At 38.2% G+C, this 23723-nt stretch overlaps 1 protein-coding gene and 1 long non-coding RNA gene across 4 annotated transcripts; one reads left to right on the forward strand and one right to left on the reverse strand.

The window, feature by feature from the left end:
• The first annotated feature begins 791 nt into the window (after positions 1-791).
• Positions 792-23723, forward strand: LOC124411235. The gene is made up of 3 exons (XR_006929658.1): positions 792-802; positions 8957-8964; positions 23545-23723. It is a non-coding gene; the product is annotated as an uncharacterized LOC124411235 (long non-coding RNA).
• On the reverse strand, positions 2435-16308 carry LOC124411234 (leucine-rich repeat-containing G-protein coupled receptor 4-like). Of its 3 annotated transcripts, XM_046890235.1 has the most exons (3): positions 16251-16308; positions 16117-16169; positions 2435-5457 (listed from the first exon to the last, which is right to left on the reverse strand). In XM_046890235.1, the coding sequence occupies exon 3, from the start codon at positions 5433-5435 to the stop codon at positions 3564-3566; it is 1872 nt and encodes a 623-aa protein (XP_046746191.1). In that variant the 5' UTR covers positions 5436-5457; positions 16117-16169; positions 16251-16308; the 3' UTR covers positions 2435-3563. The 3 variants fall into 3 exon arrangements, 2 of the variants coding, with proteins under 2 accessions (XP_046746191.1, XP_046746190.1); XM_046890234.1 differs by lacking the exon at positions 16117-16169 and having other exon boundaries at positions 16172-16301; XR_006929657.1 differs by lacking the exons at positions 2435-5457; positions 16251-16308 and adding an exon at positions 11739-11924 and having other exon boundaries at positions 16117-16226.

Raw genomic sequence — 23723 nt, forward strand, 5'->3', positions numbered from 1 at the left:
GTTAATCGTCCCGTGTGGAGTGAGGAATCAAAATTATGTTGCTGTGATTACTCGTAGCAATTATCAGTTGTCAGTCAGTGGAAAAAAAAGTTTGCCAAAAGCCTTGCCGTATAGCTAGCTGGTATTAACTATTCGAGATCAGCTTGACCAGAAAAAATTAGCATCACTTACATAACCTCTGAAAGCTACGTTTGACAGTTGTGGTTTAAGGTGGCCAGCCTGTATGAAAATCCGAAAAAGCTTGCGCATGCGCAATCTGATCCTCAACCTGCCAAGTTTCACCGTTTCTCATCGTAGGATCTCTGCGTTTTGGCATGTAGATGACTTGCAAAATGACTCAATCAAGTCCGAGTGCAGAAACTGAATGATCCAGATTCGTGGGGAGTTCAAGTGAGCTTTTAGTAACGCTGCGTCATGCGTAATTTAATTACATTGGAGATCAGATTCGGATGATTCGGAAAAATACGTCTGTAAGTATGTTCGAAAACGGGTTAATCTTATTATATGAATTACTGTAGTGTTCTGGAACGCTGAAAGAACGCGTAATAATCTTCACGTATCTTTAGACTTTTCCTATATAATAATATTATATGTATATTATAATCGAAATTGGCACCATCGTAACCCTAATTATTAACACTTAGTAGGTTGTAAGTACTTTCCATGACTATTGACAATCCTGCCTAAGCACGAATGAATCGCAAACGAGTAATATCAATTTCCCATACTTCTGTAACTTATGTATAATTATAGGGAAGTTTTGGGAATTTAATCAATCTAGCAGCGCATATCAGTTTTCGTTGTTACGCATGTCAAACTTCTAGTCATGATATCGTGGCATGATATTGATGTTCGGTAAAAAGTAGCTTCGTAAAATTATTTGGGCAAATGCTTTACCCGTTTCGTTATTCGCATCTGTGATGCAATTTTGAACTCTCATAATTAGCAATTGAAAGCAGCTGCTTTCTAATGAAACGTATTCCTAAGATACAACAATAACAGTCCTCTTGATTATCTTAATTCGGAGATCATTAGAGTTTCACTTGTCTGTTGCATGTTGGATTACTGAAACTAAATTGAAGTTTAATGTGGTGCTGGTTAATATATTGACCGAATCTTTTTCAGTACGGGCAGCCTGGAAAACGTAATGCTGCAGAATTGTCCGAAACTGGAAGATGATGGTTTCTGAGATAAAAAGAGACTCGTATTTTCTTGTTTGGCTTAATAAATTAAAATTAAAGAACGAATTACTATACTAAAACTGGAAGATTTTCGAAAATTACCAATATAGCGCCCTTTTGTCGAAAATTTGAAAAAGTATCTTCTCAAAAGTCCATTTTTTTTTCTTCCATATTTCACGCAATATATTCACGTCTCATATATCCTATAAGTTCCATGGAAGCTACGACACTCCTCCGTATGAATAAGCCAAATTTCTGGGTTCCAATGAAATTGTCTAATTTCTGTAGGTACTATTCTTAATGTTTTCATATTATTCTCATATTAAGATGATTGTGAGTTTTTAATACAGAAAACATTATATTAGAAACTTGTTCCAGTTATATCTATTACTTCAGCAGTCGAGCTATAGCTGGAACAAGTTTCTAGTAAAATTTTTCCTATATCAAAAACTCAAAGTGATCTGTAATAATATAAAAACATTACTAGGAATTGAGGTATTTCATTAGAACGCAGGAATTTGGTTTATCGTAGGAAGGTGTTTCGTAGCATCAATAAAATTTAGTGGATATATAAGGGACACGAAGAAAAAAATGGATTTAAGAAAATAATTTTTTTTCAAATTTTTGATAAAGGGACGCTAATTTTTTCACAAACTTCCAAGTTCTTTATGGGCTGTGAAAGAATGTTGAAAACTTTACAAAATAAGACCAAAAAGTTGCTATTATTTTGATTCATTCCGAAGATATAGCGTGTTGAATAAAAAATTTGTTCGTTTTATTAGAACATCCGTGGCAGGCGCGTAAATATTCGAAGAGCCATAATTTTGTGGGGAATTGTTTGACCAGTCAAACAAGAAAATACATATCTTTTTGTTTACTTCAGAAAACAACTATTCCAGTTTCGTTAGATAGCAAATTTTTGAATAATACATTTTGGGTTTGCCTGCCCGATTCGTAATGGATTCGGTCTTCATTATCTGCTGAAAATAATTATCTCACTGTTTCGATCAATCAAGAGATATACAAATCGACTTATTTCCCATTTCAACGACACTACAACTTGAGACTTTAATAATTTCTGACTATACTTTCAAACGTTGAAAGCGTAGAAATTTATCGCGAACTATAAAACATAAGTTTTCAGTGATGTCATCAGAATTTTGGCTTCATAGAACACAATGAATTTAGAACTCGATTGAAACCATTCAAAATAAATAATAAAAAAATAAGAATACGTACAATTGTGCTTCATTGGTTTAGCAATAACTAAAGCAGACGTTTCACTTTTGTTTCTGAAAATTTGAGAACAGAGAGATTATGAACAGGATCGTTTCCGGAATAGACTGATTTCGACTAAGGGCATAAAAATCATGTGAAAATTTTTTGGAACTTTCACATCAATTTGACTGTGATATCTCGCAAAACTAATCTAAATGAGCTGAGCAGAACTCAGCAGAGCTGTGATATTCACCCTAGTCCATCGTCCATCTTGTGAAATGACTACTCCGATTGTACATTTGATAATATAATTTGTACATTTGTGTTGGTCGTCACGTAACACCAGTACCTGATACCACGATGATGTGTCTGAAATTAGTGCGACTTTGAGAACTTATAATTTTTCAAGCAAGTGTCTTCTGGACCAGTGCAGAAGGCTGAGGAATATTTTCATTAAAAATCCCATCTTGTCGTACGCGACGGTCTCTTGAGCTACATATTACTAATATTTATAATTAAGCTTGATCTTATTAACCTTATCTTCATTATTACCTACATTCACAAAATATTTGAATTCTGAGAGCTGAGCAAATTTATAATAAATTATGCAGATTTTATGTGAGCGAATGAGAGGAGCTGCTACACCACAGTTATTTTAAATTTGACTTATATTCATTCGAAGCTTAATATTGCAAGTGGAGTCCAACTTCATGGTACAGCGTGACCCCGCTAACGTCAACTTCTCCTACCCAACTGAACAACCCTCTTGTAGTACTGCAAGTGCTGACTCTCGAGCTGAGAGGAAAAGGTGTTTACGACAATTTGTTTTCAACTTTCATTCAAGGCGTCAATATCCGCACACACACACACACACGTGAGCGTGAGTCCAGATGTGAAAAAGTGGGGGAATCCGCCAGAGCCTAGTATGGGTCATGCGCAACGTTAGCGAGGTTCAACTGTACACTATCCTAATGGCTCGCTCTTATGAAGACCGGTGTGTCAGGAAGTCTCTTTCATCAACGAACAGTTGCTGTTAAAGTCACGGAGACATTGTTACACTCCGAAAGTAAATTCGGTTCTTTGTCCGATGAACCCTTCCATTTCATCAGCTGGGTTTATTCGGCGACCCCTCTTCCTTTGAACTGATCATTCGCTATCCAACGATCAGACAAAAACAATGTGTGGCTTTTGCTTCTGGTAGTGGAAGGGCGCGTCATAGTCAACGACAGGAGGAAAGTTCGACCTGTTGGTAGAGCTCTGCATATGGTAGAGAGAGAGTACTTCCGGAGCTTCCTCTTGCAGTGAGGTAACGTCCGCCACCGCGTAGGCTTCGTCCTGCCTTGCGTAGGGGTCCAAGATGGCGGTGGACCTCTGAGGCCGGACCAACACCCCTGTGGACGTCTCGTGGACACTGGGTCTTGCGTACTGTGGGGTCTCGTAGAGGTTGAAGTCTTTTGCGTCCCGTGACGGTCGCGCCAGTTGCGCATCCCAATGCGTCTTCCCCGGCGAGTTGTAGCCCACTTCCTCAAGTTGAGCTATCAGTCGTCTGCTGTACGACTCAGTGTTCTTATCCAGCTCACTGCTCTGGCCGACGTAGACAAGGAGTTCAGGCCTAGGGGCGGTGTACGCTGGCTGCTTCTTCCTTTTCGCCTTGGTCACGTAGACTATCAAGGCTAGTATCGCCGCCGTCGTGATCAGGCACCCGCTGGCAAAGAGCGATAGGTAAAGGGGACTCAGGTGACACCTAAGCGAGCTTTCGGGCAGTGAAATGAGCGTCTTGCCCTTGAACTCCTCGTCGGCACACACTATGTCCAAGGAGTCTACCTTCAGTCGTGACTCGTTCCGGTGCTCCTCGGACCGGATCACGTTCCAAAGCCACTGGATGGAACAGTTGCACAAAAGTGGGTTACCCCCGGCCTGGAAGGAGGCGAGAGTGTCGACGGGAAATTGGGTCGGTTGGAGTGTCGCCAAACTGCACCTCCGTAACGAGACGGACTTCAGGTACCTCGCTCCGTATAAAATACGTTCTGGAAGTTCTTTCAGCTCGGTGTTTCCGTCCAACGATATCTGCTCGAGATTAATGTTGTCCGCGAACGCCCTGGCGTGAATCCTAGCTATTAAGCACTTCTCGAGTTCAAGGTTACGAAGCTCGAACAGATTCTGGAAGGCGACCTCCTGGAGGGATCCGAGAGGATTTCGACTGAGTATCAGCTTCGACAGCATAGTCAGTTTGGAAAGAGGAGCAGTTGGTACCGAGGTCAAGTTATTCCCGGATAAATCAAGACGCAAAAGCCCCGGGAGACGGTCGAACGCATCCTCGCTAATGCTTCTTATCACGTTGTTCGCAAGGTCCAGGCTGATCAGGGACGGAAGAGAAGACAGAGAGTCCCTGTGGAGTTCTTGTATGAGGTTGTCGGCGAGGTCGAGGTTTTCTAAGCTTGGTGCGAGGACCAGGTTGTTGGCGGGAGCCTCGAGGAGAGGGTTTTTGTTCAGCACCAGGGTGCGAATTTTGTGGAGGTTCTTCAGGAGGCCATCTGGAAGACTTGTGAGGGAGTTTCTGCTAAGATTCAACGATTCCAATTCGCTGGTGAATCTGAGTGCTTGTTCGTCGATTTCCGTTATGTTGTTCCCACTCAGGTCAAGTACCCTGAGGGCATTGAGGCCGTGAAACGCGTTCTTGGAAATCGTCTGGACGGAGTTGAAGCTAACGTTTAGGGAGAGCAAGTTCTGCTGTAGATTAAAATTATCAGAGCCCAGAGTGCGGACGAGGTTAGAGCTGAGATCGAGGGTCTCGAGACTGCCGTAGAACGCAAAGCTCAGATGAAGACTGGTCACTCTATTGCCGGCCAGGTTGATGTGCCGGATTTCCGGGTTCAGTTGAATAGGAACGACGTCGAGGCCAGCCGAGATGCAAGATACGCGCAAAAACTCGTCGTCGCACTTACACCGTGACGGACAAAGGCCACTAACGCCCGTCATAACAGCCACCATCACCGCCACGAACTGGACCCGTAACACCCACCAGCCGGCTGCCATTCCATATGAACTTCTTTTGCTCCTGCAACGAAAAGTATACAAATTTTTTTATCGGATTCTATATGGTATATTCAATGATGGCTCGATTACTCAAGGCAAACAAGGCAAGTGGGTATAAACAGTTCAAAAGGTGGGCGAATTTTCGGCATCTATATCTCACAGCTAATCGATTCTATTAGGGTTTATTTTGTTCAAAAGAATATCGGCTGAGTTTTATTTGAAATTGTTTTATTGAAATTAAATAATAGAAAGCATTGCTATTGATAATAGTGATCACCACTTCGCTCGGTGACATGTTCTGCAATCCTCGCGATGTCCGAAAAATAGTTCAAATCAATTTTCTTTAAAGTTGGAGACAGCATTTTTGGAGAGTTGATCCCATTTATTACAATTCAAGTTTGTTTCGCCCAAACGTGCGACGGTTTGAACCTGCAATTTGATTTTACGTCTAAAATTTACGAAATTTCTATCGAGTTGACACGAATATTTGATTCCCAACAAAAAAGTGCTCGTGACAAAGAAGATAAACTTACCAATAATGGTATCTCTGAATTGGAAGTAGATCGGTTGACCCATTTATCAAATATCGTGGACATCGTACTTTATACATCAAGTTATCGTTTAAAAACACAAAAATTCGAGGAAAAAAAGTGGATTTGGAAAATGAAGAAACCATATGTGGTCGTGGTCCTATAACTCTGACTACACTACTAAGAACAAAACGAAGTATTTTTAATACCCAATTAAGTAGAATCTTACACAAAAGTTTTTTTCTCCTAAAGTTGACCTTCACTTTACGTTACACTACAAATCCTAACTCGTGAAATTGGTACATCGACAGCTGAGGAGGAGATACGGGCAAAACTCATCAGAGTTTTCTGATAGGCCCCATTGGTTGGGGGTTTGTCAACTGATAATTCACATAGGATCCTTTGAATTCCCCAAAGGCAAGCTGACAAATCATCCGTATTTTTTGAAGAAAACCCCTTAAAATTTTGTGGGCACCTTACATCCCAAGCGTCGGTGTAGGCTCATTGCTGGACCGCCGAGTGGCTATTGTCCCGGGGTCAGTAATCCGATGTCGGGGTTCGATTTGCCCCGGAAGAACGATGTTATATTTCTTTTCAACCACTCGAGGGATCTAAGTAACTTTGAAGGGTTCTTTCTCAAAAAAACGAAGATGAGTTCGTAGCTGGTCTCCTCGGATTAAGAAAGATTACTTTAAGTTAAGATTTATCGCGAGCTTAAATTTGTTTTCACTTCATTCTATCTATCATAAACAGTGTTCATCATTATTTTGAAATTTTTTTTACCCATACGTGCTCAAGTTATGAATTGTCGCCAAATACTTGTCTGAAGACTTCAAACGAATAAAACTCGAAAACGAAACGAGATGACTTGAAAAAAATCATTCAACATCCGAAATAGAAATAGATTTTTAATAATAAATTTTGACTTGTAAAATATTACGTAAGAACGGGTTTCACCCTCCTCCCCCCAAGATAAGGGTATGTATAGATTTTCTTACACCCCCCCCCCCCCCCCCCCCCGCCTCTGGGGACTCTTACGTAATTAATGAATGGCCCCTAACGTATAAAAAATAGATCAAAAGCACTTTCAAATTTTCAAATCTCACGGAACTACGCAGAGTGGTGACTCGTGAATACTTTCCGATGAATTTCAAGTATTTGAAACACACAGATGCAGAACAACTTCCATTCGATTCCTATCATATATCAGGTATACAATAGAGACGAAATCACGTATCTAGTAATTACGTAGAAAACATGAGATCCCCCCCCCCCCCCCCCCCCCCCCCCTCCAACGTGGAGTATAACTCTGTGTACAGGCATGACGTAATAGCAATAAGATACGGAAATACATAAAAGATGAAAAATAAAAAATCAAAGTATAGGCAAAAATGTTAATTTTGATTTGTATCAATAATAATAATTAGTAATAAATTAATATGAGGCTAGACGTAAAGGTGTCACTTAGGTGCCAGTTTCTGCTTGCCAAATGCATGAGTAGAGGATTCAATTCATAAGCTTGACTAAAGTTTCTGGGATCTCTTATGTTTGAGTAAGTTTTTACGACGCTTACTAATTGCAATAGAAATGTGCATCTGCTTTACATTCTGATCGATTATTAAGCGAAAGTATTTTACTTCAGATACTGGCTTGGTGAGAAATTGTTGACTTTGATTGTAGTATGAAGGGCATACAATCAAAATAGTTAACAAAAGTCAAGTAGACCGTTTTATGCAGATTAACTGATAATTTATGGCTATGTAATCAACTTTATAAGATATTCAACTTACTGTTTCCATATTCTATTACTTATTTCCACAAATCTTTAGAGAATGTGATTTTTTCTACTGGTAGTATAGAGAATACATCTTTAGAATAAATTGTAAATAAAATTGAACCTACTATTGAACCTTGAGGGAGGACTAACTTGACTTCTAGCGTACAATTCCGGCCTTCAATTATCCTTACGAATTGTGATCGATTCGTCAAAGACTTCCTAAAAGTAATTTTATATCAGAACTTTCTTATTTTATTTAGGTCTGTGTGTCTGATAAACTTTCGCGATGATCTCGGAAATGGCTAGATGAAAAAAATTGAAACTTACAGGATTTTACAATCATATGATAGGCATGAAAAAATGCCGTGTCTCGGGTAATTTGAATTTGATCTTGCGGTTCTTTTGGAAATTAATCGGTTTTCAATCGTGCAAAATGGTGTTTATTTCTTTACATATTATATATAAATTTTTTTTAAGGAAAGCGATGGTCTCGAAGCATTTATAAACTCAGCTACATAATTAAATTGAATATCGTAACGTTAGTGCAATGATGTTTATTATTTTTCAGAAAAAATAGTTCTTTGGAACGATTTAAGGATTAATAGAAATCCAGTAAAATATATTCAAATGAAAATATCCTCATATTGTGAAAACCTGACTTCTTGAAAGTCATTCTGAAGTTAAAAAATCGTGTGTCTATGTTTAGTACTTTGTTACATCAACTTTAGTTCAACCTCGTGCTGAGAATAAACTTTCCCAAAATTGTACAATTTATAGGCAATTATGACACACGTCTTATGTTCAGTCCGAAGAATGCAACATATTGTTTGCCATTCTTTACTTTTGTCAGTAGAGCTTTGAGCTAATAGCCTTGCCAAGTTGCACCATACATCTTAACCATTTACTGTTCAAATCCTGTTTGACATTCCTGAGACACCGGGTATCGTGTAATACCGATGATAGATTCTTGGCAAAAAGCGATCGAACAGAAATAATACAGTGTCCAACGACCAATAAGAATAAACCTTATTACTTCGTCAGTTGTAGGATCAAATCTGATTGAACATGTATCTCATGTAACATAACGCATATAAGCATGTTTTCAAGAAATAGAATTTGTAAAACTTTGAGCCTTATCGTTTACGAAATTACGAGAAGCACGATGATAGATCTTATCATGTTTTTGAATCGAACCTTTGTCTTCGAATTTTCAGCATTTTTTGTCTTCGGAAGAAGATATGACCTGATGTATTTGCTGTATAAAAAGGTCCGATATTTTGGAATGTGAAGTCCATTTTTAAGTAATGTTCAGAAATCGCAAAGAAAAAAGATTTTTGACAGCTTCAGTTCATATACATGCGAAGGCCCAAAAAAAATAAATAGTTTCCATTTTGCTGGGCAAAAATGGTAGATAATTCGAAATAAATAATTAAATTGATGAATATTAATTAATTGGCATAAATATTACAAGGATATAGAATATCTGTATGTGAATCAAGTGCGCGGAACAATGAACAATGTAATAAAACAGTTGGAAAGAACCGAACAAGTGTGAGTAGAACTCGCGCCTTGAGGATTCCATGCAAACTTGATTATTTTGTTTACATCAAATAATTACAAATTAACTATTTTCGTACTTTTTCCTTCACTTTTACTATGAATCCTTGCATTTGACAAAATTTCATGATTCTAGGTCAACGAGAAGTATCCTATAGGTTTTGACGAATGAGTTTGCGAATATCAAAATATGCGACATTAAATGGCGGTATTTTTTGACTGCGTTGACTTATTGTTAGAGGCTTGAATTTCTTACACCTTCAAGGGACCGTAGACCTTAATATCTGATATCCATTTCAACTTGATACCTCAACCCGTTCCTGAGAAAAAGGGTTTTTACAGATGGACAAACAGACAGACGGACAACAAAGTGATCCTGTAAGGATTCCGTTCATTCCTTTTGAGGTTTGGAACCCTAAAAGAGATAATTTTAAATGAACTGCAGGGTTTGCGGAGAAACGTTATCGCACCGAATGCCTATAATATAAATCCTCACTCGTATCAGCTGATCGAATTGGGGAGCAGGTATCGGTGATATTTTATTTGGGTCAGGGGCCCAACGTGACAAATAGAACGTATAAAGGACAAAAACGTATAAAAACAGTTCTGTGCGGTCAGGGGAGACGTTATCGCCTACACTACGTGTCTAATTAGATTATACTCCCAAAAAAATATTATGACCGTTACCAGAAGCATGCTTGCACTGCTTTGATGTATGGAAAAAGCACACGGTATGTCGATGTCAGTGAAAATTCACTGACAATTCCCAAAAAGTTAGTTCATATACATCGGAAGTGAGTGGAAAATTAGTGAAAAGTCACTGGATCATCATGCACCAGTTTTTTTCACCGATGTACTTATAACTGGGAATCAGTGAATTTTCACGGATTTAAGTTTAGAAAGTAAAAATGGAGTCCTGATCATTATAAAACTCTGTAAAAGTTACTTTACGTGAAGAACTACTCGTATTTGTATTAATTTTATCAATCAAATAATGTATTATGACGACAAGACGAATTATATGCAGGATCGATCCATTAATTCTCATCTCGCAAGTCGCTGCAAAAGTTTTGATTTGCCTGCCATTCTCGTATCTTATTTAATATGAAAGACACAGATCCAACGATTTGTGAACCATTCTTTTAGAGACAAAATGCGATGAGCTATGAATCACTGAGATCGTAAAAATAATACCAATTTGGTAGGAGTGAATTTGGTAGGTGTTAGATAACGTGACCATCTTAGATCATTAACTACTGAATCGTTTCAATCCGATCCAAAAAGTTTTCAATTTTTTTCTCATACGAAGTGGACAGTACCTTTCAAAAAACATCAGAACTTAATTCACAGTTTCTCAATTCATCAGTTTCAACACTGATACTCTGACTACTCTGCAGATTGATGTATCCTTAAACTATCCAGTCAACGTTTTAAGAACGAATATACATTGATTTCAGCGGCTGCTTTTTTATTTTAGCGAAAAGTTGTGTAGTAGGTACGTAATGCAGATGCAATGACGCAGCAGAAATTCATCGTCGCGGAAATACCAAGGTTGCCACGTGATGGTAATTTGGTTCGATATACATCAAATTTTGATTAAATCATAAAAAGTGCTTTTCATGCTTTGCTTTTTTTCTTTTCTCCGTCAAGTGAGGCGTTTCAGCCGGGTCACGTTAACGAGTATAACCAACCCTATAGCATGGATCGATATATACGAATTACCTCTGAGACCTTTAAAATTTCTTCCACGTTAAACGTAACTTTCTTTCCAGCTAGCACGTATATAAATACTTTTAAATCGGGCAGGTGTTTAAATTTGTTCAATAAAGAGAAATTCGATTGAGGGGTGACCATGAAACAGGGGCAAAAGGTAATGATGATCAGTGCAAGTTTACAGGGAAGGGAGAAGTGGGCACTGATCCTTATAACCGTACGTAAGCCTCTGAGATTGAAAATGGCGTGGATTGTTAACCGTATTCGTATTATTCGTATCAGGAATGATTCGTAATAAAATTCCCTAAACTTTAACACTAAGTATCTTTTAAACATTCCAATCGTGTTTCAATTCCATTATTTATTTTTTTTATCTATATTCTAAAATTCTACCTTCACATTTTTTCTCAATTCTTTCTATATTATGGATGTATTTTTTCGTCGGAAGAAAAATAAATAAATCCCAATTATGTTGTGATACATTTCTTGACTTCATTAGGATAGTTAATTAATTTTTTAAAATATTAAAACAAATTTTTTTGCTAAATTCACGAATTATTGATCATATTATCAAGTATAATAAGATAAATATTAATAACAACGAAAAAAGTTAACTATGGTTAGTATAACAGTCGTTAATGTTGAGATCTCGTTGAATTACTTCGAATAATTAGAGAGGGATGAATCCCCACCGGCACTCTCGGAGTCTTGTCTTCGTAGTGAGTCGAGCTTTCGGGTGTTGGCTTCGTGTCAATAATTAGAGAGCGAGTTCTGGACAATATTTCGTGCCGGGTCAGCGGTTCGAGTGGTCGAAGCAACAACGGCTCGGTATTCCAGAAATTGGTCAGTTCGGTCAGTAAGTGAAGAAGCGGGTGTGATCTCAGTCGATAAGCATGGCCTTGCCATCTCTGTCTAAAGCATAGGATATTAAAAGATAGAACATCACGTCGGTATGTCAGTTACACGTATCGATAATGCAGAACGCGTACGAGAAAGTATTTTTTTAAAATGTCCTTCGCCTTGGAGATTTTTTATTTTTTGCAAAAAAGAACACTTACATACATGTGTTGTTATTCGTTTGTCGATGCTCGTACCAGCTCAAAACGTTTTTTATTCGCCATAAAGACCTTGCTGAAAAATCCACCCTCAAACGTAGGACTATGGCACAACTCTTTTTTGATCATAGAAAAAAAACAGCCATAAGCCGAATTTACTAACAGAAAACTAGAATATTTTACAGCAGATTTACGCATTTGAATGTGAAATTGGAAAGAAATTTGCTACGCATTCGAATATTTGCTCAATATTTGGCAGCGAAAAATCTCCACCCGGCTTACCAGAATTCAGAACAATCATACAAACATGAAAAATCAGAAAAAACGAATAGTGGAAACTTCCTTACTTAAAAATGATCGAGATCACTTCTTGGGATAGAATTTTTTCATCCAGCAGATAATTATAGATTACTCGCACTTGCATATGTCAGTGATATTTCCAGATATCGTTTGAACATTTGACCTTTTGAATCACGTTTTAACAAATAAATGAAACTAAACGATTAGCAGAGTGAATGCCAGGAATACACCCAGAATTACTAGGGGACTACTGCAGATAACAGCAATTACTATTCACCGCACATCGCATACTCAAGGGTCGCATGACCCGGGTGGAAGTCGATACGACACGGCCTCTATTAGTGTTACGATTAGCCGGATGGTAGGTTGCGTAGGATTGTCCGGGTCCTTCTACGTATTTGCGGGACTGTTCGTAAGTATAATTTCAGAAATATTCTGTCGAGAAATGGTACTTTTACAGTAATTTGCCTCATCATTTCATATCACAAGGCGTGACAGTAAACTGGGAAAAGTTTCGAGAATGGCTACAATCTTAGAAAAAGATACTCAAAGGTAAGGTTTTTTCTTTATTAATATAAATAATAATATATGATATATATATATGTGTGCTACAATACTCATTGCCAATATTTTTAGTATGATTTTGGGAAAAACCTTCGAACACAATCGTTTTGAAACGGTTGAGAAACACAAACCAAAGTGCTTTTTTCTTGTCATCTCATGCTACCTAAAAACATCACGGTATGTCGAAATTCAGTCGACTGTGTGTGAAAACACTATACGATTCACTGGAAAATACATGAAATGATTACTACGGTTGATGGCTCATACATCGCTGATTGATGATGACATTTACACGAGCTCTAGAGTTCAGAATAAGCTGCCCTACTTGACGGTACGTTCTAGAATTAGAATTGTGAAATGGGTTTGCACCCTAAACATGTACTTGCTCTAGAATTAGGGTGTCGATGACTGTTGGCGTGAATCTTAAATGTATATTCACTGATATGTAGTTTTTGGCAGGTGCCTAAAGCTAGTCAGAAAACAAACCATACATGAGTAGCAATTGTATTTACTCGATCCGATAAACATTAGCATGAATTACTTTTAATTTAAATTTTATTATCAGGTAATATATTTTTCGAATTGGTACTGTTAACTTGTTAATAATTGTGTTTGGGTGACTCGAGGTTTTTGAGATCGCTGAATCCAAATCTGGGATCACATTTCTAAAATTCAGAATTGCGGATTCAATACAGGGTGTCCAGCCTCAAGTGCACAAACTGATAGGGGTTATAGAGGAGGTCAAACTGAGTGAATTAATCCAGAAAACGTGTGGTCTTCGAAGTCGCGGTCGCGAGATACGACTAGTCAAAAAAATCTCACTCAACGCCGGCATATAGGCAACCAACCACACACACCGCCGGCAAAATTCAATGTCACGAGTGTTTTTTTCTTTGAAACTCGTAAATTTGAACGCATTATGTTTCGCATCGATAGTCAAGAGCGCATCAACAAGATCTCTAACCGCTGTCTGATGTGTGCTCGGTTGCCTGCATGCTGGCGCTTAGCGGGACTTTTTTGACCGATCGTATCTCGCGAATGCGACTTCGGAGACCACATGTTCTTGAGTTTAAAGCACTTAGTTCGACCTCTTCTATAAGGCTTCCCAATTTGTGCACATGAGGTTGGGACACCCTGTGTAGTGGGTTGAAAATTTGAAAAGTACCTCGATTTCGACGCAGAAGCGATATATCATTTGTATATGCACCATAAATCCGGAGTTTGGTGGCGTGAGGCATTGCGTAAATTTGCACACCTGGTAACAGGTCACGTGGTTCGGTGAAGAGGGTACCTTACTGTGATAAGCGTCGTAACAAAGTAATACTCAGAAATTATTTTCGGAAAAACTACGGCTGTAGTATTTATAATTTTTATGATATCAACTCAATTACACGTTGAAAATTGTGTCGAAAAATTATTACTGTAAAGATAAACAATTTGATAAAGATATCTCTTCGCGCCTCTCGATGGTTTCGTGTACAGTCAATCGGTGTACATGATGTTGACATCGCTTCTGTATAGATGATCTGACATAAAAAAAAAACGTGCTCATTAACTACATTGCATTGGCTTTCGGTTGACAAAGCTGGTTTTTTTCCAGTTTGGTGAGGAGAAAAAATTGATGAAGTTTTTTCGATGTTTCCGACTCAAAAATATGTTGTACTATTATTAATATTTATTGAACAAAAAGTGACAACGACAAAATCGTTGGTCAGCCGAAAAGCACTATTCTTTCGAATATCTGTTCCAGAGTTTAAGTTGATTCATCGATTGCAGTTTAAAGATACTTTTCAACGTATACACGAGTCGATGTCAAAAAATTAATAATATTGTATAAGTAGTTTTTTCGAAATTAATTTGAATTCTGAAAATCCGCCTGTTTCGACACTTGTCATAGTAGTGGACCCCTGACCCTGAAATTTTACCATGAATTATATAAGTATTCATTATCTTCAGCATTAGAGTTTCGTAAATATATTTTTGCTTGGACCGATAAGAACCTTGAAAATTTAAAGATATTGCATTTCTGCAGATGAAAATCGTCGAAGTTTTACTGCACACATGCGAGTTTAGTTTCAAAGGAAATAGATCTATACTTGAGAAAGCGTCTCGTCCAATAGGATTTTGACACAGTATTTTATATCTCAGATTAATATTGATGTAATGCCATTGCTACTGCTTGAAACAAGAGATTCAATAATAGTCTGGCCTAGTTGTACAGAATTGACTCAGAATTTTTTCACTGTTCAAAAAAATTGTCGGTATTCTGCTAATGGTCGTAATTTGAAATTCTCAACACCGTGCTAAAAATATTGGACGTGACTTTTAACGAAACGCCTTAACGAACAGCAATTCCGATGTTTACACGAGCGTACTTACTTTCGATACTACGTCACTTTGTGCGTAAAGTCGGCTGTGACTAAACCAAATAGACAAACTGTACAGATTTGCTAACAATCAATTGACGAGAGCGATCGAGTTGCTCGTTCGGAGGGAGCGTGAACTTTATACCCAGGTGACTCATGCTGTCCGTGGTTGAGGTTATCGGAATTCCCGAGACGGGCAGCTTGTGGATATTGATGCTACACCACCAAAGACGAAGAGCAGCGTGCTTACACTTTCAGGGATGCTACTGGGCCGGATGCCGAGACGCTGTCATACAATCAACCTCAATCAAGCGTTATCGACTGGAATTGATAGGATGGATAAGCGATTTGGGGGGACTTGAGGGCAAAGTCAGTACGACCATCTGAGTTAGGTTAGGTTCGGCTAGGGAGTGATAGAGACGTAGGAGAGTTCACGTTCGACGCGAATCTTGAGGCTGCTCCATTGGTTGGAGTGTGCTTTTTAGAGGCTTCACGAAAAGCAGAAAAAATACCGTCGTGTTTGACTTCAAGTTTTAAACACAGGTATTTGGCATCGAGATCTCGCCCCCTGTTGATTTTGGCATGAATTATGAATCCGTATTCGGCTGGTATCTCGTCATAAAATTACGAAGTGAGTCGAAGAAAATGGCAACTGGGTAGAGCAGTTAGTGATACCAAGCTCTTGAAATGATGTTTCGGTATCACTACATGGAACAGCGAGGTCTGACTTCACGACATGAAATATCGACACTATCGGAAGGTTATTATACTTGCTTTCTGATCCAAATACCGCTAATTCCAAACTTTTGTTGAACTTACACTATACTGGGACAAACCTCACGATGTAACGTCACCGTTCAACGAAAACACGTACTTCATAAAGTCCGTTGAGTCGTGCGATAATTCAGTCCATCACCCGTAACGTCGAGAGCGCAGAACTCAGGTAAAAGAGGTGCGAAAAGCAGAATCTCCGACAATTCAGTTTTTCCGACGCTTTCCCCCTTGATGCACTTGGCGAACTGGACGCACCACGGAGATTGGCGTTAACTGCGAACGACGAACGATTCCCTCATAAAGAATAAACGTTATCGTACAGTCCAAGGTGATGTGAGGCGTGAGGCTGACTTAGCATCAGAAAACTTGTCTGGACAGACAGTTATAATGCAGGTTATAGTTCATGTCAGCTGAGATGCTGATTGCGACAGAAAAAATCACGTTTGTCGGTATATCAAGCATAATTCAAACAATATTTTTTGCAACAAGTGTATCGATACATTATATTACGTATGCAACATATCAGACTGGGTCATGGACCTAATTAGAAAAAAGATGCGTGCAGTTTCGGATTTTCGACACAAGGTCTTATGGGCGAAGTACGTATTCTTGAGTCGTGAAAGCTTTTATTTGCGAAATAAAAATGACCTCTGAATAACTGAATTTAAAAAAAAACTGGGAGTGTATTTTATAGTTCGGAATTCGTAACGTCAATTCATTGATGAACTTTCGGGAAACATCGTTATTTAGCAATTTTACGTTTATCTGAAATTTAGTAAACCATTAAATATACCAAAACATACTCATATTTTGAAAACTGAACACCTTTACAGTCATTAGAAAGTTGTGAAACACTGAATTTTTCTAACAACTATTTTTTCAATGTCGTGATGAAACTGTGGAAAAGTACGGTGCAGTTCAATCATACATACGTCAATCACACTAACGTCATGCTCCTTTATACCCGAGTGATAAACTTTCTCCTGCTTCCATTCCCTCCAGGCAAGACCTTACAAAATTTATCACAGTATCGATACCCCAAGAGACGGTTAAACGTTTACCACAAAAACATTGAATGAATAAAAAGCAGGTGCCACTGATCTCGTCAAAGCTGGTTGGTTGGCCAGATGAATGGTATTCTACGCGAACCTAATAAGATTCTTTTTGAACACTACTTTACTCAGCAAAATAGCCGCAGGTGGTAAGAGCTCACAAAATCATAACGCGAATCCACTTGTAATGACGTTGTAAAATGCGACAATGACGTACATCACACTCACAATCAGCCGAGCGATCGTTGAAAAGTTCCCCTCAATTATAAATCGACCGAAGAAAATTATACTCTGTTTCCAGCGCAATTCAAGCATCTGTAGTGCTGCAGCTTGAATGCTTAATCAAAAATTTATATGAAGAATGATCAGAAACCTCCGTCGCCTATATTGTTTTTTCATCAATGCTCTCTATCATTTTACACCATTTTTTATCATAGACAGAGAAAGTAACTCACTGTTCAACCGGATAATGAAATCACAAGTCGTCAGATCCGGAGACAATCTAAAGCGAAAAGATCTCGGCTGAATGGTGAAGGAGTCTGGTTATAAATTCAATCAAGTGTGATAATCGCAGTCCGCAGTTGTTGATACTTGCGGTCGGAACAAGGCGGTGGATCAAATCAAAGGGCGTTGGACTACACAAAAAGAAGAAAAGATACCAAATCCGGAGGGCAAACCATTGCGGGTCTTGTTGGGTTTCTTTCAAGTCCACCAAACACTCACACATATATGAGCGCTTGAAACCCGAGTTGCATTCGTTCACTCCACCATGGAAACGGTCACAATGAAGAATGGTCAGTGGGTGCACTGCGAGCCTGCATAAGTTATGACCATCGCTCACGAATGACTAACCGGTCGAGTTCATACATAGTCCTGGACCTCTTGATGAATACCTCGATTTGTCACATAAGATGTCCAGCCTACGCGTACCTAAACGTGGTCTCCTTATCCGGTGTCCAGGTAAAACGCTCAAAGCTGCGCATGAGCCCATCGCTTGGGTGAAGAATCTTTAACGTTGGCCTCTTTTTTCACCACTAGGTGCGAGGAGGAAGATATTACTGAAGTTACAACATCAGCGTTGTAAAATTTTAACCGTACACGAGCAACTACAGAAACTATTACAGTCACGCTATCGTGATGACAACGACACTGACGTATATTTGCTGCGAATGCTCCAAAATTGGAATCACACGATGCCGTGAAAATGGCAACAGTTTTTCTAATGTCGGTATCATCCTCACTCCATTATGAAATTACTACAAAAATGTTGTACGACCTACCGTTTGATTTGCCCAACATATTAACAATCTCGCTTTTACAATTTGAGCACGACACTTTCTAGGTTACGATTAAATGTAGTAGAAATAACACGATCGCTGGTTGGAATTACATCGGTCTTTAATATTGAATTTTGCTTTTCACAGATAGAGTGGCCTGATAAATTAATGATGTCAGGTCAAGATCTTGGCGTAGATGATACATTTGTAGATACAAGGTCCAAGGGAAAAACCGCTTTAGTTCATTTTTCATTGAAAACAAGTAAAGCGGTTGTTCCTCTGGACCCTTGAGATAATTTCAGAGTTGAAGCAAAAATGCATTTATCTATGTATATTCAGCAATAGCACATGACAACACAATTATAACCTATTTTCATAAATTATCTGTCACTAATTATTAACCACTATTTACAGCTATGAAAATTAGTAGCACAAAACCGTATAAAACTACGGACACTTAGTCATAGTAAAATTAAAAGCTAAGCAGAGGTTTAGGCTTTTCTTTACATTATTATTTGTCATGTGGTTGCCTCTTCAATCTTGCATTGTTTTCCTTGCGGTAAAAATGGCGTCAAAAAGTCTTGTATATACCCAAGAAGTGTCTTTTGGTGAGTTTTATTTCATCGCTAGCCGGACTTAGATCAGGGTGTGAATAGTTCTCGCCGGACGCAATAAAGGCGAGTAATAAAAGGTGAGTAATAAAATGGAATATTTGTGGTAACGCCTTCGAAACGCCGAACAAATTGTACGTAAATTTACGGAGATTGGGCCGTAAAAATCGTGGGCATAGTTAACTTGGGCCTAGTCTCATCGCAGCCAGGTATATTTCACACGGAGGGCTGAGATATTAGCCTCTATAGGTATGTAAATGAATGTAATGAGCAACCTCAGCCGCAGCGGGGATGACCATAAAAGTTATCTCGAGTTAGGCTCTTCTCTAGTGAGGGGATGGAACCATCCACCAATTTCCCAACACCTTGTTTCAAGTCATGAAATATTCACCGATGTAATAGAGCCACATAAAATCGGATTGTAAACTTGTCAAGTAAACTTCATTATTCAACAGTCCCACGACATGCGATGAAGTACATTTTTATGGTACTTTGCCAATTGTTACGTATTTCTGAATGTGAAAGAGTTGTATACATGTTGGTTTAGGTGTAAGAATGAATTTTACATTCATACTTTGATGAGTTATATACTTTGTTTTCATGCGTGTGGCTGGTGTACGAAAAAATTCAAGTCGTGTTCTCTATACCATAAACTATTCCAAAGTAAACGACGTAGGTGATAGTAGTATAATGGTAGTACCACTTGCGGCTATATTCATTACATGTAATCGAAGCTTACGACCAGAAATCGAACAAAAGTGCTTGATTTTCTACGGAGTACCGATTTTTGAACAGTATAAAGTGTATTAAGTATGGAAACTCTTGTCCAATACTTGCACAAAGTTGGATTTTATTGATGAATGGAAAAGTTAAAGAGACTAAAAATCACGTCAAAGAATACAGAATTTTATCAACAGTTGCCACAAATGGTACAGTGGCGACGAATGGTGCATCTTCTTTAGTGAACGCTGAAAAGTTAGGTTAGGTTACTTGAACACGTTCGGGAGAGTCTCGAGTCCTTCGGTAGGACGAGTAGGATTCGGCCGTTCAGCGGTTAGCCGAGTAGAGGGTGAGTTTGGCTCATCTTCAGTTTAGTTTCTGGTCTGGAATGGGGTTTTCAGCCGGGAGCAAGAGGATGGCACAGCGCGGCTGCACGACGAGGGTTTGGGAACTGGCGGAAGGCAAAGGGGCGATAGAAAGAGGGTTAGGTAATTGAATGCCCCGCCTTGTTAAATGTTACCTACGACTTCCACGGTCTATATCTTCGGAATTGAGTGAATGGCTGTATCCTGGATCTCGTCCTGTACACGGAAAACTAGATGAGGACGCGGATAGAAGCCATTGTAAATCCATTACACAATGCAGTGATGCTTACAATGAAATGGAGGATGCGGCTGATGAATAAAAAATCATGTACACCATTCTGACGCCATGAAGAGATATGAAACCTTGAAACCATTATGTACAAGCATCCAAAATCCATCTTGATTATGTTTAGATGGTTTTATGAAATGTTTTTAACGTCACTCACGATAATAAAAGTGCGGTGTGAACTTCTATAGACTGTAAGGGTATCCCTGGTTAACAGGGGCCAAGTTTCAAACTATCTGTTTAGAAATATTTACTAAGTCATAAGAACATGTGTCCAGCGACTCATATTTTCCGGGGGATAAACAAAAGATATTTTGAGCATTTGATTTTTTATCTTAAGACTCAATGCACAGATCTATACGAAAAAAATCTTGGGTATTCATTACCAAAAGATCTATCGTATAAACTAATTTCGGTATGAAGGGCTACTCTTCAGGTGCGGAAAAATATCCATAATAGTTGAAAATCGTTATATTTCGAAATCTAATCGATGTAACAAAAACTTTTTTTTTCTCATTCTATTTTTTCAGCTATATTTCTCCTCCAAGAATTATTACAGATTTTTGTCAGTGCTGTACCAGATCAAAAATGATGATTTTTGCACTTTTTTGTCATTCTTTTACTATTTTTGACCATGTCTTGAGAAAAAGTTTTCTGAATAGAAATGAAATATCGAAATTTCCCGTTCCGATAATAATATACTTAATATCCAGCCACGCCAACCTGTACGTGAGGGCTTTGAGTTGTTGAAATATCTCACTTCAGGGCTAAAACAATAAATCGTAGAATTTTTTTATTTTCTTCTTTTTACTTCATCCACGACTCCGGCTATCATTGGTTTATTTTAACGCCACCGTTTCTTACAGTGTATGGATTTTTATGTTAACTGCGTGCTCGGTCTGCACCACTTGTGTTACAGTAGATTGGTGATAATTCCAGAGTTATGGTCATACACAGTAGAATTTTCTTCATTAGGAACGATCGTTCGTGATGTGAGAAAAATTCCGGCAGCGCGTTGTAGACATATTTCATCACCATTACAAAATTATTTGCAAGTATTTTAAGTTTTCCAATCTCAATTATGTGTATGTTGGTTTATACATTTTTGTACAATACCAAATAAACCGCTTCGTCGAAACTGCTGAAATTCGGATGATCTTCCAATAACTTTGTCAAAACCTTTTCCACAGTCGGTTTCAAACTAGCGAACGTTCGAACTTTTATCAAATTCGTAACTTCTATATTATTCAGGACAATTTATTTAAATTTGAAACAGAACTTTCCCCTTCTGAAATACATTTTAAGAATTTTTTTTCGTAATTCTCAATCACATAAGCCAGTGTATAATTTATTTGCAGGCAAGATTCCAGACGAACCGATTTTGCTGAAACTAGGTTGGCCTGTTGATTAATCCGCTTGATAATTTATACAATAGATATACTTTAACAACGTGTGTCATCACACCATACCTTTTTGCAACTTGTGAAATTTGCTTTAACTCCGTTTTAAATGAGGAATGAAAATAAACGACCGAGTTATTTTTCTCTAAACTACTGAAAAAAAAAATTCACGATCCTTCCCAAGGCATGCCTGTGCTATGGAACGAATGGTAAGATGTACGTGTTTTTTCTACCCCCGCCTCCCCCCCCTCCGAGGCCCAACACCCACCCCCTTTGAAATTTGATCGGATTGTCGTTTCCGACTTGTTCGCTTCGAGAGCAAATGTATTTTTGGTCCAGAAAAGGTGCAGGGTAATCACTCGTTGTTCCGAGTGAGGGGATGAACGAACTATCCTTCCAGCTGTATAGACCTACTCCTCCAAACCCGATTTATGTTAGTGATGGAATGGGGCGGAGTCCAAGTATGCGGTAGTCTTGTCTTATCTTATGACAGAAAGCTTTTATGAAATGGATTTGTTACTGCGGTAAAATGTGAAGAGAGATAAGAAATAAAACTTGGCCTTGCGATATCAAGTCTCTATATTTGATGCTGTTGTTTGACTATAGCAATCTTCAATTAAGGAAATATCGACGTACTGTTTCACTAATCCGTTTCAGTGTTCAGTATTTCAATTATATTCCTGCACATTCAAATGATACTATGGCCGATCGTTGTGTAGAAGAGAATTTTTGGTCTTCATTCCGTGAGTTTCGGGAAGCACGTTGTTTAGAAAACCTTTCAGTTGATGGAATTTTACTTTTGCTCATTATTTTTTAACGCGGTATGCTTGACATGAAAGTAATGGATTAGCAAACACGTTCTTTAAAGGGAACTGTTATGGGTAAAGTAGATATCTGCAGGTGAGTACGACCCGGGAAAAAATATTTTATATCTACGCGTAGATCCCGCATGTTGAATGTAAATTTTTAAATAGATCTACGTGAATCTAATGAAATTTTCCTTATATGTAATTGAATCGTAAAAATCGTTCAGATATAATTTTATATAGTTAAATTATGTATGAATTTTATTAAAATACGTGGGTGTTGACAGTTTAAATAAATTTGAAAAATAAAAAAAATCATTACCGCGGGGCAACGAATCTCTACCTATTGCAGCTACGTGCGACGCTCCTTGAAATGGAATGCATGTTTAGCTTATAAATGGTACATTTGGTTAAGCAGGACTTAGAATAAAATCGAATAGGTACTGTTCGGTCTAAAGTTAGATCTGATAAGATCTACGTAGAACAATTGAAATCTACTTAAATCTAATCAACACGATGTTCTAATGCTATATGGGTTATTCAGATCTTAGTAAATCGATCCGAGATTTAAGTAGATATACGGAGATCTAAGAATGAGCGTTTATTCACTATATCAGATTGATTATCTTGATCAGATCAGATTATCAATAATTTGTGAGTAGATTGAACAATTCGAACGTTCGAAATGGTTAAATTCTGACTTTTTTGAAATTCTGATTGCAATGTTTTAGAGCCTCGTTTTTTTACTGACTATAAGATGCCCACTTAGGTTTACTCTGTTAGTAAAAAAAATCCAAGCATTTTTCAAACATGTCAAGGAGGAATAAAATCAACCCGAAAACATTGGAATCGAATGAAAAAACACCAGAGTTCAATTATTCTGTGCGTTATAATCACGAGACTTCCTCTGAATTTTTTTTTATATATATGAGCTTGTATTATCTCAATTTGCTTAGATTCATTTCTATTACATATATAGAGTGAATAGCTAATGATCGAGTAATCTGACGCGCATGCGCTAACATTCTAGAACAAAAGCAGTTGTTTTGTCAGGACGATCAACATTTTTGAGGTTACATACATCGCAGTGACCTGTCATTTGAACTTATGACGATTGGTCAACCTGATAAAACAA

The sequence above is a fragment of the Diprion similis genome, chromosome 10, assembly GCF_021155765.1.
Source record: "Diprion similis isolate iyDipSimi1 chromosome 10, iyDipSimi1.1, whole genome shotgun sequence".
Classification (NCBI taxonomy): Eukaryota; Metazoa; Arthropoda; class Insecta; order Hymenoptera; family Diprionidae; genus Diprion; species Diprion similis.